At 42.8% G+C, this 17,910-nt stretch overlaps 1 protein-coding gene across 1 annotated transcript in view; it reads right to left on the reverse strand.

The window, feature by feature from the left end:
• Positions 1–708: 708 nt before the first annotated feature.
• The window catches only part of KCNK1 (potassium two pore domain channel subfamily K member 1), a 68,158-nt gene continuing 50,956 nt past the window's right edge, over positions 709–17,910 (reverse strand). The window contains exons 2-3 of the mRNA XM_043925882.1: positions 5,775–6,170; positions 709–1,598 (exon numbers count right to left, since the gene is read on the reverse strand). Of these exons, the coding sequence (XP_043781817.1) occupies positions 1,339–1,598; positions 5,775–6,170 (656 nt within the window). The 3' untranslated portion in view covers positions 709–1,338. The remainder of the gene's footprint in view (positions 1,599–5,774; positions 6,171–17,910) is intronic.

The raw sequence follows: 17,910 nt of genomic DNA on the forward strand, positions 1-17,910 counted from the left end.
AAGGGGACTTGGTTAGCGGGTCACTGAGCATTATCACACAAGGCCTAATTCTCTCTCCTAAAATTCCTAGCAGGGTCTTCCCTAGTGGTTCAGCGGTTAAGACACCAAGCTTTCACTGCAGGGGGCATGAGTTCCATCCCAGGTCAGGGAACTAAGATGCCTGCATGCCTCAGCCAACAGATGAGGAAAAAAAAAATCCTAACAGCGTCCTGCATTTGGATTTCGTACAGCATTTGAATGCTGCCTTTATGGTTTCTACAAAGGAGTCTATGTAGACATTATCTATACATTATACATGTGCATACATATGTATCCATGTGATACATACTATCTATGTGCATACATATTATCAATCTTTTCTTGATATATTAAAGTGTAAGATTGCAACCAGCTACAATTTTTACTTATTTCAGCTTATAAACTAAAAAAACCTCGCAGACTAATTTGACAGAATCTGTTCATTTGGGACTTCTGCATTTGGGCCCTGTGCTTTAGTATTAGTTGAATGCAAATCATCATGTACTTTCAAAATAAAGTATCCAAACTTTTTTTTTTCCCCCAATTTTTTTTTTTAACAAAATCATACACTTCATTACTTGTTTACCTCCAGGGAAATGCTTACAAACACCGTAGACATTTGACATCACTCTATTCCAGGTGAGCAGAAATATTTATTGTAACAGAATACTAAAGTAATTCACGCATAAGTGTGTTATTCCATTTATTTTATTGCAGCAACTTCTGATTCTTCAGTATAAAGAGAAATCAAAAGGGAAGATCTCTACAATCTTGTGTTAAGAAGTATACCAGGAACTGGTGACCTAAACCGTATGTACAGAATATAAACATATTTATACTTGTATGTACAGTTAATGGTTATCTAGTCATTATAAATAGTAGGTTTAACTTAAGAGTCTACAAAAATAATGATTTTCGGATGGGTACATGCAAACCAGTACACATAAACTTATCTATAAAACACATGTCTATGCCTTTTTTTTTGCTTTAAATATAAATGTCACTATTTAACTATCAGCTAAACGATTTAAATGCAAATCCCAAAGTTCCCAATGAAAAGTATAAAATCTGTTTCTATCCACAATGGCACCCTGCTTCAAGTATTCTCCTCCTGTTAGTAAAGTTGGGATAATTTTGTCACATATGAATTACAGGTACAGATGTCATTTTCTCATAGTTTAGACAGTCTTCTGAAATAAAAGCTTCTTTTGTTCCATTTTACAAAAAGTACTGCTTTTACATCCTCATCGAAATGAACAAGCGCAGCTCCCTCCCACCGGCCTGAGCCTGTGCCCTGGCACGGTCCAGCAAAGCCCTAGTCTAGTGGTCTGCGGCGCCATCGGCCAAGGCGGGTGACTGGGGGGACACAAAGGGCTCGTTCTGCTTCTGGTCCTCCTTCACCCCCGCCGCCTGGTCCGTGATGGAGGAGAAGGACAGCTGGTCGTGTTCTATGATGTGCACTTGATCCTCTTCCTTGTCCTTCTTCACGTAGAACATTTTTCTGAACTTCTTCAGTTCGTGGAGCTCACAGAAGGTTTCCAGAACCACCAACATGGCGATAAGACCAAGGAGCAGGTAACCTGTGTGAGGGAAAGGACAGCGACTCAGTGGGATCCCGTCACGACACAACCTTTCTGCTGATGATCAAACCCATTGCCTCCTCTGATTTCTGGGCATGTTTTGAATTCCATGGCTCAAAAAGGGATGATCCAGAGGAAAATGAAGAGGGACTTAACCTTCTAGACCTAAAGAGACATATCTCCAAAGAAGACATACAGAGAGCCAACAGGCACATGAAAAGGTGTGTCACACCGCTGATTATTAGAGAAATGCAAATTTAAACTACGGTGAGGTACCACCTCACACCAGTCAGAATCACCATCATTAAAACGTTTACAGGTAACAAATGCTAGAGAGCGTGAGGGGAAAAGGCAACCCTCCTACATTGTTTGAGAGAATGTAAATTGGTACAGCTGGAAAACAGTTCCTCAAGTAACTGAAAACAGAGCTCCCATATAACCCTGCAATCCCACTCTTGGGCTTATATCTAGAGAAAACTATAATTTGAAAAGTTGTATGCACTCCAGTGTTCACAGTAGCACGTTCACAATAGCCAAGACATGGAGACAACCTAAACGGTCATTAGCAGATGAATGGATAAAGATGTGGCACATACGTACAAAGGGATACCACTCAGCTGTCAGAAAGAATGAGACTGTCATTTGCGGCAACACAGATGGACCTAGAGATCATCACACAAACTACAGTAAATCAGAACAAGAAAGACAAATACCACATGTCACTTATACACGGAATCTAAAATAGGACACACATGAATTTATCTACAAAACAAACAGACCCACAGAGAGAACAGACATCTTGCCAAGGGGGAGGGGCTGGGGGAGGGATGGACTGGGAGTTTGGGATCAGCAGATGCAGACTAGTATATACAAGGTGTACACAAGATGGACAAACAACACGGTCCTATCGTACAGCACAGGGAGCTATATTCAATATCCTGTGATAAACCACAATAGAAATGAAGGTGTGTGTGTGTGTACACACGTATATGTATGTAGGTGGCTCTAGTGGTAAAGAACCCACCTGCCAATGCAGGAGACATAAGTTCAATCCCTGGGGGAGGGAAAGGCAACCCACTCCAGTATTCTTGCCTGGGAAATCCCATGCACAGAGGAGTCTAGCGGGCTACAATCGATAGGGTCACAAAGAATCTGACACGACTGAAGTGACTCAGCACACACACACATGAGTGCACGTATGTAAAAGATCACTTTGCTGTGGCTTTTTTTTAGGCTTTCTACATAGGGGATGTACTGGGTGGAGCAAATAAATGTTCCAAAGCTATGTTAGTTTGTGGATAGGCTAGAATTCCACAGCTTTTGTCTGAAATCCCATGGATATTTTTGTCAGCCCTGAAGAGTTTGACTAAATAATGAATAAAGGAAAAGGAGTTTTGTGAATTAGTTCAGCTAACAATGTCATTGCTATTTCTAAAATATGCTATATTATTATTAAAGCCTAAGAAAACTGTCACTTTGCATCCATAAATGACTTCCTTGTTCCTATTTTGCTACCAATTCTGACTTCCCCAGTTCATTTATTTTCTGAAAATCTTCCTCAAACATTTCACCACTGGGACATGAAACTGGGACTTCTGTTACCCTTAGAGTTTTCATTTTTACTTTTTTTGTTCCTTTCTCTGATAAATTTTTTTTCCTGAAAACTGATTTTAAACATGTTGGAACCAACTTAAAATTACTGTTTTCCCAGACTTCCCTGGTGGTTCAGTGGTTAAGAATCCACCTTCCAATGCAGATGGACCTAACCTGGGTCTAGAGATACAGAGGCCCTTTCACTCTGATAATGCCTCTTCTACAGAATGATGAGTCTGCAGGGCCAGTGGGGCTTGCCCTCTGGGAACCTATGCCAACCCCCACCCCAGATTATGTTCCATGTATTTAAAACTTGGAAATTCTCTGCCCAATGTCCCCACCCCATAGAGGTGATGGTACCTGCAAGGGTCTCTATCCTGGGTCCACCATCCCGAAAGGCATTGCATCACTGGTGTGCACCCCTACATGCACCCAGGCCCAGGGGCAAGTCTTTGTAAGAGGATGTTGATGGAACATGGCTGTAATACTGAGACAGTGTGTCCACACACCCATGTAAGGACCTTGTAGGGCAGAATGGAACAAAAGGTGGGAAGAGAAAGGTGCAGGGTGGGGCCAGTTTTTCCTGCCCATCATCCTCTAGCCCAGGACACTGAGCATCCTCGGGACCGGCCTGGTCTTCAGATCACTGTGAAGGTATATGTGGTGACGCAGAATGAGAAAATGTGTTTTAGGTAAGTCTGCTGTGCTGTACGTGCATGCTCAGTCATGTCTGACTCTTTGTGACCCCATGGACTGCAGTCCACTAGGCTCCTCTGTCCATGGAAATCTCCAGGTAAAAATACTGGACTGGGTTGCCATTCACTTTTCCAGGGGATCTTCTCGACCCAGGAAACAAACCCAGGTCTCATGCACTACAGGCAGACTGTTTATCATCTGAGCCATCAAGAAAGCCTCAAGTCATAAAAAAACTAAATTCAAATAAGGAGGTAACATTTTAGTCTAATGCAAGACGAGAAAGAACTTGCATTAGGTAGTTCTGATGACACCGTAAACTTGTAATGCCATTTGGAAAGTACTAGATCAACACGATCCGTGAGTCATCAAAGGGCATGTTCACTTTGGGTCAGCCAGTCCACTTCTTGGAAAGATAATAAAGTAGAAAAACGTGTTAAACACACAAAAGGATTTACTGCAGTATAACTTATAATGCCTCCTAATATTGAGATTGGCATTTTTACAATAGAAGCAGGACTAGATGATAGTATGCACGTGTGCATGCTAAGTTGCTTCAGTTGTATCCGACTGTGTGTGACCCCATGGACTGCAGCCTGCCAGGGTCCTCTGTCCATGGAATTCTCCAGGCAGAATACTGGACTGATGCCCTCCTCTAGGGTATCTTCCTGACCCAGGGATCGAATCCACGTCTCTAACATTTCCTACACTGGCAGGCAGATTCTTTACCACTAGCACCACCTAGGAAGCCCTAGATGATGGTATAGTCACCTGGTAAAATAATATGTAGATATTAAAGATAAATGTAGTAACTGGAAATTCGAAATCACCCTGGCAACCATTCAGTAAATGTTTATTGAACTTGCATGGTAGCCAGGCACTTTTGAAAGCACTGGGCACTTGAGTGAAGGCTGTGTCCTGGGTGAGCACAGTTTAATGGAAATGCTAGAAATACACGTAGTTCAGCTACACATTTTGTCGTCATTAAGACCACAGGACCGGGCCAGGACAGAACATCTGACTGCCTGAGTATGTACTCTGATTTCCTAGAAGACATGGCATGAGCTGAGTCTTGAAAAATACTTAGGAAGGCAGAAATGGAAACTGTATGTACAGTATGATGCAATTTTATGCATTGTGAAAAGACAGGAAAGGGACACACAAAAATAAATATTTTCCTATGAATGGATTTCTAAGTTTTCCGTGGTATTATATTGAATTTTAAAAAACTGCTTAAAAGTTTTATGTCACTGGACATCTGAATTTTCATGCCTATTTTCCACGTATAAAATTCTTTTTTTTTTTTCATTTTCACCAAGAACTTCATTGAACAATGTATTCACCGTTTTGTTCCTACACATATAAAAATTCTGAAAGCAGCAAACGTATTCTAACTTCAAAAAAGAACCAGATGGACAAATGAGATAAGCAACTGCTTTACGATTTTCCTGGTTAATGAAAAAATGTGATGGATTGTTAACAGGCTATCTGAGCTCTGGTGTCCTTGAGCTTAAAATATTTAATAAAAGTAGAGCAACTTTATTAAAATTTAAAAAGTTCAGTAGCAACTTATTCTGTGTGGTGCATTCTTACCTGTTGGTGTGCTTAGGTGCAGTCCTATACTGTCATTTAAAATGACTATTACATTACTAGTAAACTGATCAGTACTTTTCTGTGCCTGGGAAAAATAACTCTCAATAATAACAAGACTTTTTCATACAGAATTTTGAAGGGAATCATGATGAAACGAAAGTTACGGGAAGGTGGCGAAATGGAAAATTCATCCATGGAAAGCAGTCAGGGCTCTGACGAGTGACTCTCATTGAGTGGGCGAGGCGGAGCGTGGAACCACAGAGCCTTGGGACAGAGTCTGAGAACTCTGATACTCACACGTGATCCCGATCTTGTAGAGCTCTCTGAATTTTTGATTGTAGCCCTCCCCAGGAACATAATCTCCGAGGCCAATGGTGCTCAGGGAGATGAAACAAAAGTAAAAGGATTCCAGGAAGTTCCAGTCATGCTCCAGAACAGAGAACACCGCGGCCGGGATGAAGAAGAAGCAGGACACAGTGACCACACCGAGGAGGACCGCGTGGACGATGGCCACCGCCTGCTTGGAGAAGCCCCAGCGGACGTGGAAGTAGAGGACTGGCCTGCGGGTGACGTGGATGGTGACACGCTGGACCACTGCTGTCAGGAACAGGAGGGTGAAAGGTATGCCGATGACCGAGTAGATGATGCAGAAGGCCTTGCCCCCATCGGACAGGGGCACGGTGTGGCCGTAACCTGCAAGAAGAGGTAGAAAACACCTTCATAAATAACACACACCTGGGACTTCTCTGGCAGTCCAGTGGTTAAGACATCAAGCTTCCACTGCAGGGGGCAAGGGTTTGATCCCTGGTTGGGGAACTAAGACCTCTCATGCTCCATGGCATGGCCAAAAACAGAAAAACAAAACAAAACGCACACTGGCTGTTCACTCCTCTGCCCCTCACACCCAAGAGAAAAGCCAGGTAAAATTCAGGTTGGTGCTTCAAAGGCTCTATCCTGTTGGGACTTCCCTGGTAGTCCGGGGGTAAAGAATGCACGTTCCAATGTAGGGGACCAATCCCTGGACCAGTAACTTAAGGTCCCACACGCCACAACTAGAGAAGTCTGTGTATGCAATGAACATCCAGCACAGCCAAAAACAACAAGCAAGCATAAAGGTTCTATCCTGTCACTGCAGTACAGTTCAACAAGGGGCGCCACACATTTGATCTGGATCAAATCTTCCCGGCTCCTCCTGACGCATCAAGCCTTGTTTTGAGTTCACTGCCAGGCTGAAGTAGAAGCTCTGTGTGTGAAGGAGCTAACTCCTCACTGTCTTAGGCCATCAGGAAAAATTCATGACAGGGGTACCTGCTTTGCCAGGAGGATGTTCCCCTCCCCAGCCTGCTCCCCTCCCACTCCGCCAGCCCCACCCCCCCACCCCAGAAGCCTCATTAGGATCCAAAGCCAGTACACGCTTGCTTCCAAAACAGCAGGCAGAGGAGGGGACAGTGGGAAGACAGGGGAGACTCAGTGAGAATGTAGACATGGAAAAAGAGAAAGATAGGACTTCCCTGCTGGTCCAGTGGTTAAGAATGCACCTGCCAATGCAGAGGACACAACTTTGATCCCTGGTCAAAGATGCCATATGCTGTGGAACAGCTAAACCCGTGGGCCACAAGTTCTGAGCCCATGCTCTAGAGCCCAAGAGCCCAACTCCTGAGCCCCGTGCTGCAAGCACTACAGGCTATGCACCCTGTGGCCCATGCTCACAGCGAGAGAGGGCACCACAGTGGGAAGCCCTGTGCTGCAACTAGAGGGTAGCCCCACTCACCAAGGCTAGGGAAAGCCCGTGTGCAACAAGACCCAGCGCAGCCATAAACAAACAGTACTTTTAAAAAAGAAAGAGGAAGGGGAAGATAAGTGAACATCAAAGGATGCTGTATCACAGGGCTGAGCACTTCTTCCCTAATATTCTGCTCAATTATCTGGTTAAATGGCACATTTAGAAACTGTACTATGTCTCCCCCTTGTCATTTCCAAAGATGCCCCCAAAACCCACAAATTAGGGCCAGTGGTCACAACATATGTCTCTTTTATTTTCTACTAGAACTGAGTCATTCCCAAATCAAGCCAGTCAAGAGACGTGTCATCTGATAAAGAAGAGCAAGAGAGAAGCCAGTGAACTGTTTTTAAAATCTCACAAGCCCTTCATCCTGAAAGGACTAACATGTCTGAACAAGTCAGTTCAGGAAAAAGCCAACTAAATGCATTTTCTTTTTTGTGAAATCGGCTTCTGGGAAAACAAAACAAAACCAAACCCCACTCATGGGGTTATAACTGAAAAGTGGTTTTCAAATCTGATTTCTAAAATATATCCTGCTTAGAAAGAACTCAGAAAAACCTTCAGCTTCAGACCTCCTGGTTGTCTGCTTTCTACCAATTTCCAGGTGAGGCCCTGGTCTACGTGGCCTCTAAGAGATCGCTCTGGTTATTCCCATGCACAACCTCAGCACAATAGTCAGGGTGGTTAATTCCAGAAGGTTATGGATGAATAGGGAGTCTGAGGAATCTACTGAAATTGTATCAGTTTGAACATACCCACCTCAGATATGCAGATGATACCACCCTTCTGGCAGAAAGCGAAGAGGAATTAAACAGTCTCTTGAAGAGAGTGAAAGAAAGAGTGAAAAAGCTGGCTTAAAACTCAACATTCAAAAAATGAAGATCATGGAATCCAGTCCCATCACTTCATGGCAAATAGATGGGGAAACAGTGGAAACAGTGACAGACTTTATTTTCTTGGGCTCCAAAATCACTGCAGATGGTGACTGCAGCCATGACATTAAAAGATGCTTGCTCCTTGCAAGAAAAGCTATGACAAACTTAGACAGCATTTTAAAAAGCAAAAACATTACTTTGCTGACAAAGGTCTGTATAGTCAAAGCTATGGTTTTTCCAGTAGTCATGTATGGATGTGAGAGTTGGACCATAAAGAGCTGAATGTTGAAGAATTGATGCTGTGGAACTGTGGTGCTGGAGAAGACTCTTCAAAGTCCCTTGGGCTGCAAGGAGATCCACCCAGTCCATCCTAAAGGAGATCAGTCCTGAATATTCATTGGAAGGACTGATGATGAAGCTGCAGCTCCAATACTTTGGTCACCTGAGGCAAAGAACTGATTCATTGGAAAAGACTCTGATGCTGGGAAAGATTGAAGGTAGGAGGAGAAGGGGACAATAGAGGAGGAGATGGTTAGATGGCATCACCGACTCGATGGATATGAGTTTGAGCAAGCTCTGGGAGTTGGTGATGGACAGGGAAGCCTAGCGTGCTTCAGTCCCTGGGATCGCAGAGTCAGACACGACTGAGTAACTGAACTGAACATCTCCACACATGTGCATTTTTCTGTAAAGAGATGCCCAAGTTCAGGCGCTCAGAAGGATTGAGAACCTCTGCATTAGTTCCTGAATCCATCTGGTCCTCGAACACGCAGCTGCTCCTGGAATGCTTCAGTTGATTCTAGGCACGGTTAAAGAGGGAGATGAGACAGTAAGGGTTTCCAGAGAGTAGTACGGAGGATGGAGAAAGCTTGCTGAATAATATTCATGCAAAAGAAAGAAGCATGAGAAATGTGAAAGCTTTACTTTTGAGGAAAAAAGTGAGACAGAGGAATTAAGAGTTTGTGAGTAAAGCAGTTCACATCACAGAAGATTAGGGCTGATTACAGCCAGGCCAGGCGTTAATGAGGAAAGATATTTTAATGGTCAGAGATCTGGAAACAGAATATGATAATGAAATTGTGGTTAACATAACAAAGGCAACTGGACAGTGATTCACAAATTTGGTAGTGAACCTCTGACTAAAAGTACCAGGAGACAACAGGAATCAAGTACAGACTGTGAAGGATGGATTACTTTGGTAGGATTTTTGCAGAGAAAACATAAGATTGGCTAAATCTGTTAGACTAGCAAAAAGTCTTGAAGGCCATGATTTTATTACTGTTTGGTAGCATTGCTATGAATTATCTTCACCAAAAGTGTAACATTCCCATATCACAGAGCCCACCTCTTCTGTATATCATTTGTTTCAATAAACTACATGATTTCAGTAATAGTAGGGGAAAAAAAAAAATTCCCAGCTTTAAAATACTTTAGGCTATCATTTTTGTTCCTAAATGACAACAGAATTAGAATCTTATTTATCAGAATCTTACTAAATTTACTAAAATGTCATCTCCAAGCAATTGAGATCATCATTCCAAGACTTTAGGATGGCACTCTTTGGTAATGCCTTTTCTTGGTCAGTAGTATCCCACTAAGAGATTAAAAATCACCAAAGTGTAGATGCTTCTTGAAAGCCAGTTTCTCCTTCTGTTTGCATAAATAATTTTTGTTGGGACCTCCCTGGTGGTCCAGTAGCTAAGACTCCACACTTGAGAGTGTGGACGGCCCGGGTTCAATCCCTGGTCAGGGAACCAGATCCCACATGCCGCAACTAAAGATCCCTCATGCTGCAACTAAGACCCAGCATGTCCCAATGAATAAATATTTTAAAATAAATAATATATAAATAATTTTTGTTAATGGACAGTACAATGTAAAATTTAGATCTCATCTGCAGTCTCTACACTTCAATGCTCTACTTAGCACAACAATTTTTTTGCGACAGACCGTTGAATGCACCAGATGGAAAACTTCAGTCCCAGTGAATTGTAATGAAGTGGTGAATAATTTACTCAAGTTAGGTCAGTTGACTCCCCAGATAAATCATAAAGCAATGCTCATATTTTAAAATCTTGGAACCATATTAAATTTTTTTACAAACTAGGAAGTAATTAGCAAAATGTCAATACCTTACATATTTGGTTTTCCTTAAATTTTTCATATAATTTTGGGGCCCAAAAGATTGAGCATGGCTAGGTCTACTTAAAAAAGAACTTAAAAAACAGGGTCACCCCTATATGGGAAAAGAATCTAAACAGAGTGGATATATGTATATGCATAATTGATTCACTTCGCTATATAGCAGAAACTAACATAGTACAATAAATCAACTATACTCCAATAAATTTTTTTTAATTAAAAAAAATACAGGGTTCTGGGATGAAATTCCAATGTCTGGGTTTCCTGTTAATTAAATTAATTAATTAATTTTTATTTATTTATTTTAATTGGAGGCTAATTACTTTACAATATTATGGTGGTTTTTGCCAGACATTGACATGAATCAGCCATGGGTGTACATGTGTCCCCCATCCTGATCCCCCCTCCCAGTTCCCTCCCCATCCCATCCCTCAGGGTCATCCCAGTGCACCAGCCCTGAGCACTTGTCTCATGCATTGAACTTGGACTGCCAATCTGTTTCACATATGATAATACACATGTTTCAATGCTATTCTCTCAAATCATGCCACCCTCGCCTTCTCCCACAGAGTCCAAAAGTCTGTTCTTTACATCTGTGTCTCTTTTGCTATCTCCCATATAGGGTCATCGTTACCATCTTTCTAAACTCCATATATATGCGTTAATATATTGTATTGTGTTTTTCTTTCTGACTTACTTCACTCTGTATAATAGGCTCCAGTTTCATCCACCTCATTAGAACTGATTCAAATGTATTCTTTTTAATGGCTGAGTAATATTCCACTGTGCATATGTACCACAGCTTCCTTATCCATTCGTCTGCTGATGGGCATCTAGGTTGCTTCCATGCCCTGGCTATTATAAACAGTGCTGCGATGAACATTGGGGTACACGTGTCTTTCAATTCTGGTTTCCTTGGTGTGTATGCCCAGCAACGGGATTGCTGGGTCATATGGCAGTTCTATTTCCAGTTTTTTAAGGAATCTCCACACTGTTCTCCATAGTGGCTATACTAGTTTGCATTCCCACCAACAGTGTAACAGGGTTCCCTTTTCTCCACACCCTCTCCAGCATTTATTGTTTGTAGACTTTTTGATAGCAGCCATTCTTACCGGCGTGAGATGGTACCTCATTGTGGTTTTGATTTGCATTTTTCTGATAATGAGTGATGTTGAGCATCTTTTCATGTATTTGTTAGTCATCTGTATGTGTTCTTTGGAGACATGTCTGTTTAGTTCTTTGGCCCATTTTTTTATTGGGTCGCTTATTTTTCTGGAATTGAGCTGCAGGAGTTGCTTGTATATTTTTGAGATTAATTCTTTTGTCAGTTGCTTCATTTGCTATTATTTTCTCCCATTCTGAAGGCTGTCTTTTCACCTTGCTTACAGTTTCCTTCATTGTGTGAAAGTTTTTAGGTTTAATTAGGTCCCATTTGTTTATTTTTGCATTTATTTCCATTACTCTGGGAGGTAGGTCATAGAGGATCCTGTTATGATTTACATCAGAGAGTGTTTTGCCTATGTTTTCCTCTAGGAGTTTTATAGTTTCTGGTCTTATGTTTAGATCTTTAATTCATTTTGAGTTTATTTTTGTTTACGGTATTAGAAAGTGTTCTAGTTTCATTCTTTTACAAGTGGTTGACCAGTTTTCCCAGCACCACTTGTTAAAGAGATTTTCTTTTCTCCACTGTATATTCTTGCCTCCTTTGTCAAAGATAAGGTGTCCATAGGTGTGTGGATTTATCTCTGGGCTTTCTATTGGCTTCTGTCCCTGTAACTAGAATAGCCCTCACAGGAGGCTAGCTAACATGCCATCTGGGGCCCCACGGTGCTGGAGAGAGGGCCTTCTGGTCGTTTCAGTATTTACATCCTCCTGAATCAGGGCCCTCTGTGGGCTCCTGTTTTGTTCACTAGAGCAAGTCACAGATGTGCAATTTCTTCACGTGTATCTGATGCTTTTGAGAGAAGTGATGCTTACCATTACCCTGCCCATATAAAAAATAGTCTTAGGACTTTCCTCTCGATCCAGTAGTTAGGACTCCAAGTTCTCACTGCCCATGGCCAGAGTTCAACTCCCACAAGCCATGTGGCCTGACCAAAACAAAAAATACTGTCATTTAGTCACATTATTTACTATAATATGATACAACATATTCATTTCCCACTAAGTTAGCCTGACAAAATGCTTTAAAAAAAATAAAACTACACAAGAAGAATCTCCACCTCTGAAGTCAACCCCAGCAGAGAGACTGAAATAGGTCTCAATGTTTCCTAAAAAGACTTTCATTTTCAATCCTGGACGTCAGCTTATTCACATCTCTTTCCCACGAGACTGTGAGCTGCCTGAACTCACTGGGTTTTTTCCCAGTGATTCTGTGGGCCTCAACATGAGATGAGACTCTGGAAGGAGGGGGGACAGACAAAGGACTGTGTGACCCACACACAAAGATGGCAGGGGAGCGTAAAGCCAGGGGTGACTCTAGAGTCAAGAGGCAGGTCAGCACATAAACCATCAAGGCCTGGAGAATATAAGTACAAGCCACATGAGCCCCAGATTCTTGAATTCAACTTAGAAGCCACATGGGTGAACCATTATGATAAATGGTCATCAATGAAGAATAGGACATGAAAACATGAAATCATAACAAACAAGTGGTGACCTTGGAAAGTACTGTTTTTGTGGCACTAATATCAGTGATACAAACACAGAATAAGGTCCAATAGAACTCCTATATTCCTGCTTAATTGCTAAAACTTTTTTTTTTTTTTTTTTTTTTTGCTTCCTGGCCTGTGGGATCTTAGTCCCCAACCAGGATCAGACCCACATCCACTGTATCAGAGGGTGGATTCTTAACCCCTGGACCACCAGTTAGTCCCTTAACTGTTAGATGTGGGTAACTCCATCTGGCATTCTGTCTGCAAATAAACACACAATGGCGGAGGCACTGGTCAAATGAGACAGGCTGTCCACTGGCCCAGAGGATTAGTTCAGTTCCTAAGAGGCTAATATAGATGTCAGCCAAACATTTCAATCAAAATTGTATAATGCAAAAAGTACACTGGGAAACTTTAAAGAATACCAATGAAGCCAAGGTCTTTTCAACCACCCACTGTCTCTTCAGCTCTAGGTCTCCAGAGGATTATTGTTATGAGTTTGTAGCCAACAGTTTCTGAAATTTTTCTAAGCATTTAGCTTCATAGACATAGACTTCCAGGAAAACAGTCTGAGCTGGTTTCTGTCATAAACAGTATATTGCATGTATGGTTGTTCTATTGTCTTCTTTCTGATGACTCTGCTTCAACAAGCAGTTTTTCCACTGTTTACTACCCGCTTATTGACCATTTGTTCTGAACTGTCCAATCAAAAATGTTCAATTTTCCAATTTAAATTTTTTATTGAGCTACGTGGCCAATTTAGGGATTCCTATTATGAATGCTTTCTTTTCTAAGCATTAACAACTTTCAGTCAATCCTAAAGGAAATCAACTCTGAACATTCACTGGAAGGACTGATGCTTGAAGCTTGTACTTTGGCCACCTGATGTGAGGAGCTGACTCATTGGAAAAGTCCCTGATGCTGGGAAAAATTGAGGGTAGGAGGAGAAAGGGGTGACAAAGGATGAGATGGTTGGATGGCATCACCAATTCAATGGACATGAGTTTGAGCAAACTCTGGGAGATAGTGAAGGACAGGGAAGCCTGGTGTGCTGCAGTCCATGAGGTTGCAAAGAGTCGGACACAAATGAGACAAACTAACACAAAAACACAGTAAATCAACTACGTGTTGATGAAACTTTAAAACATATAAAAAGTAAAAGCATGTGCTTATTCATTTTACCCTCACACTAGTAATATGAATTCTGTCTAAGTGATCCCAACTGTTTCTTTTCCCTCACACTGCTTATTTTAATTTTTAAATTTCTTGAATGGTCTTTTTAGCTCTAAAGTTCATATTACAATGATCTTTTCCATTTCCCCTTTTTTGTATTTTCAGATTTGTTCCTCAATCTATTTTTAAGACACAGATCCTTATAATGTCTTCTGCCACATGCCTCTGCACATCCTCACCAGCCAAGATCACCTTAGGAAGCCCTGCTTCATGAAAATGAATTTTGCAGAGGAATAAATATGCTGCAGACACTTTTGCAAACTGTTCCTCCTCCTTTCCACTATTCTCGATGAGTTGGTGGATACCTGGCTGTAGCCTAGCTTCTGCTCCACCTGGTACTCAGCTTGAGCCTTACTTGGTCAAGATGCTAGCAGGTCTGCATGCACTGGTCAGCCATCATTCAGGAAACTTGAGGAAGATGCTAAATACATGCTATAGTAGTGCTGCCCAGGAAACAGTGGCCAAGGGCAATTTTTTTTCGCTAACCATCATAGTTCTACCTGTTTCCTGTGAAAAAGAATCAGGTCATGATCTCTCTATACCTTTCCTAACACCAGCTTGCTCAAGTGGCCATCCACTGAACACTGTCATTTCATGCCCTTGTTAGGTTGCCAGGGGCAGAAGAAGGTGGCACATGGCCCATTATCCGATATGAGATCATCACCAGACTAGTCTGGGTTTTTAGTACAGCTTTCCCAGAATTCCAAGCAGCCCCCTGTACTGTGGGTTCTGATTGGAGGGAGCAGAGAAGGCAGGGGGAGCAGGCTCAGGACTGGCTAGTCAACATACTTTCAGGGGCCCAGCTGTCCGGCGTCCAGCTCTTATGCAATCCCCTGGCACCAGGGCAGAGGGACAGGGTCCCAGGGCAACAGCTTGATAAAGCAGGTGTTGGAGTGTGGGCTCTGGATTGGCTGGTCGGAATCTGAAAGTACCCTGGCAGGTGGGCCTTCTACCACCCAGGAATTGGCTAAGCCTGAGAGGGACAGTTTCTGCAGGGTCAGCAAGGCCCCAAGATAGCAGAGCAGCACAATCAAAGGACACTTCCTACAGAAGGAGAGAAAAACCAGAGCTTTGCTCTAGGAAAGCATGCCCATCGGGCTGACTTACAAGCAGTACTAAGTTTGAGTTTATTCTAGCAACCAACCCTGGAAGAATCTAGCACAGGAGACACAGGAATGAGGAGATGAGCTTGGGAATCTGGAGAAAGAGTCAAGAATACAGACAGTTACAGAATCTTTAAAATACCCTCATTTTTGTTTCTTGTTAACGCTCATCTCCCCTGCAGTCCTGGGAAGAGGGTTCCAAAGAGGAAATGAATGCAAAGCATTTGGGATGTTCTGACCCAGGCATTTGCTTTACAAGCATCATCTTTCACCTTTATATCAGATCTTTGAGATAAGCACATAAGTTTCTATTTTACCTAGGGCTTCCCGGGTGGCTCAGATGGTATAGAATCCGCCTGCAATGCAGGAGACCCAGGTCAGGAAGATCCCTCGGTCAGGAAGATCTCCTGGAGAATTCCATGGACAGAGGGGCCTAGAGGGTTATAGTCCATGGGGTCCCAAAGAGTCAGATATGACTGAGTGACTAACACTTTTTTAATAGAAAAAGAGACTCTGAGATTAAATTGTTTACCAAAGTCCTAACAGCAAGTGCAAAAGGGAGGCAGGATTTGAATTATGTGTTTACTAATCTTCATTTATTTCAATGATTCACTTATTTATTTTTGGCTGCACTGCGTCTTTGTTGCTGCATGAGGGCCTTCTCTAGTTACGGCAAGCAGGGGCTCCTCTCTAGCTGCGCGCTCAGGCTTCTCATTGTGGAGGCTTCTTTTTTGAGGCACACCGGCTCTGGGGGGGTGGGTTTCAGTAGTTGCGGCACATGAGCTTAGTTGCCCCTTGGGGTGTGGAATCTTCCTACGCCAGGGAATGAACGTGTGTCCCCTGAGTGGAAGGTGGAGTCTTAGCCACTAGACCACAAGGGAAGTCCCTAGTTAGTCTTTTTTATTGCCATTAGTTTCCTCTCTTGCTCATTTTGACCATGTCTTAGAAATTTGTGACAATGAGATAATAAGATGAAAAACCAAAGAAAGCATCAGAACAACAGTCTAGTTCTTCCAAAAGTTCCGATATTTTAAAGGAGGCTTTCTGATCTACTCACCAGAGCATTGATTTTTCCACCTGCCACTTCCTTCGAGTGTGCCTTCGGGTTTGACATAATTATCCTGCGGCCATCACTTCCCTGAGGTTTAAAATTCTTAGACTATAAAGGCTTCCCAGTCATGCACCTTTAGAACAGGGTTTGAAAATCTGTGCTGTAGGCATTTCCCCCGGGCATGGATGCTGTACAGACATCCACATTTCAATTTCTTTTCCCCTGGAAACAGTGGGTACCTTGCCCTGTGGAAGGCAGGCTCAAAAGGTAATGGAAAAAGTGCTGGATGACAAGGAGAGAACACACCATTTACCTGGCTCTGAATTTGCAACCCCTAGCCCTGCAGGTAATTAGCACTGTCTTACCTGATCCCAAGCTTAACTCCAGACTCTGGCTCAGACAGTAAAGAATATGCCTGCAATCGGGAGACCTGGGTTTGATGCCTGGGTCGGGAAGATCCCCTGGAGAAGGAAACGGTTACCTACTCCAGTATTCTTGCCTGGAGAATTCCATGGACAGAGGAGCCTGGCAGGCCCCAGTCTATGGGGTTGAGTCACTTTCACTTTGACTCCAGATTACCAGTGGTTCTAAGCTGTTGTATGGTGTAAAGGCGTGGGAGCTGTGGGCAACAGTTGGGCTAAACCACTCCGCCCTTTGAAAAAAAGTGTGAAAGTGTTCATCGCTAAGTCATGTCCAATTGCTTGTGACCCCGTGGACTGTAGCTCACTAGACTCCTCTGTCCATGGAATTCTCCAGGCAAGAATACTGGAGTGGGTAACCATTCTCTTCTTCGGGGATCCCCAGGGATCAAACCAGGGTCTCCTGCATTGCAGGCAGATTCTTTATCATCTGAGCCACCACTGAAGAACTAGAAAGTGTCAGTCACTCAGTTGTATCTGACTAAGCAGTGATGTCCTAAGGTTTCCTGGAAGGAAAACACAGGTGTCCACTTCCCCTTAATAGGAAAATCTCTGTACCTTTTAAAGGCAGAGATTCCTGGAACAAACTTGGTTTTCTCTTCCATCAGCCTTTAAAGACTTAGAGTCTCTTGCACATTGAGAACACAGTGGGGAAGGTGCAAACAGAAATGTCCTTTACAGTATCACACATGTAAACTAAAGGCTGCGGTTTTTCCAGTGGTCATGTATGGATGAGAGAGTTGGATCATAAAAAGAGCTGAGCGCCAAAGAATTGATGCTTTGGAACTGTGGTGTTGGTGAAGACTCTTGAAAGTCCCTTGGACAGCAAGGAGATCAAACCAGTCCATCCTAAAGGAAATCAGTCCTGAATATTCATTGGAAGGACTGATGCTGAAACTTAAACTCCAATACTTTGACCACCTGATGCAAAGAACTGACTCACTGGAAAAGACCCTGATGCTGGGAAAGATTGAAGGCAGGAGGAGAAGGGGATGACAGAGAATGAGATGGTTGGATGGCATGATGGACTCAATGGGCAGGAGTTGGAGTAAACTCCGGGAGTTGGTAATGGTCAGGGAAGTCTGGTGTGCTGCAGTCCATGCAGTCGCAGAGAGTCGTACTGACTGAGAGACTGAACTGAACTGAAACTAAAGGCGGAGCTTAGAGGAATGG

This window comes from Cervus elaphus, chromosome 15, assembly GCF_910594005.1.
Source record: "Cervus elaphus chromosome 15, mCerEla1.1, whole genome shotgun sequence".
NCBI lineage: Eukaryota > Metazoa > Chordata > Mammalia > Artiodactyla > Cervidae > Cervus > Cervus elaphus.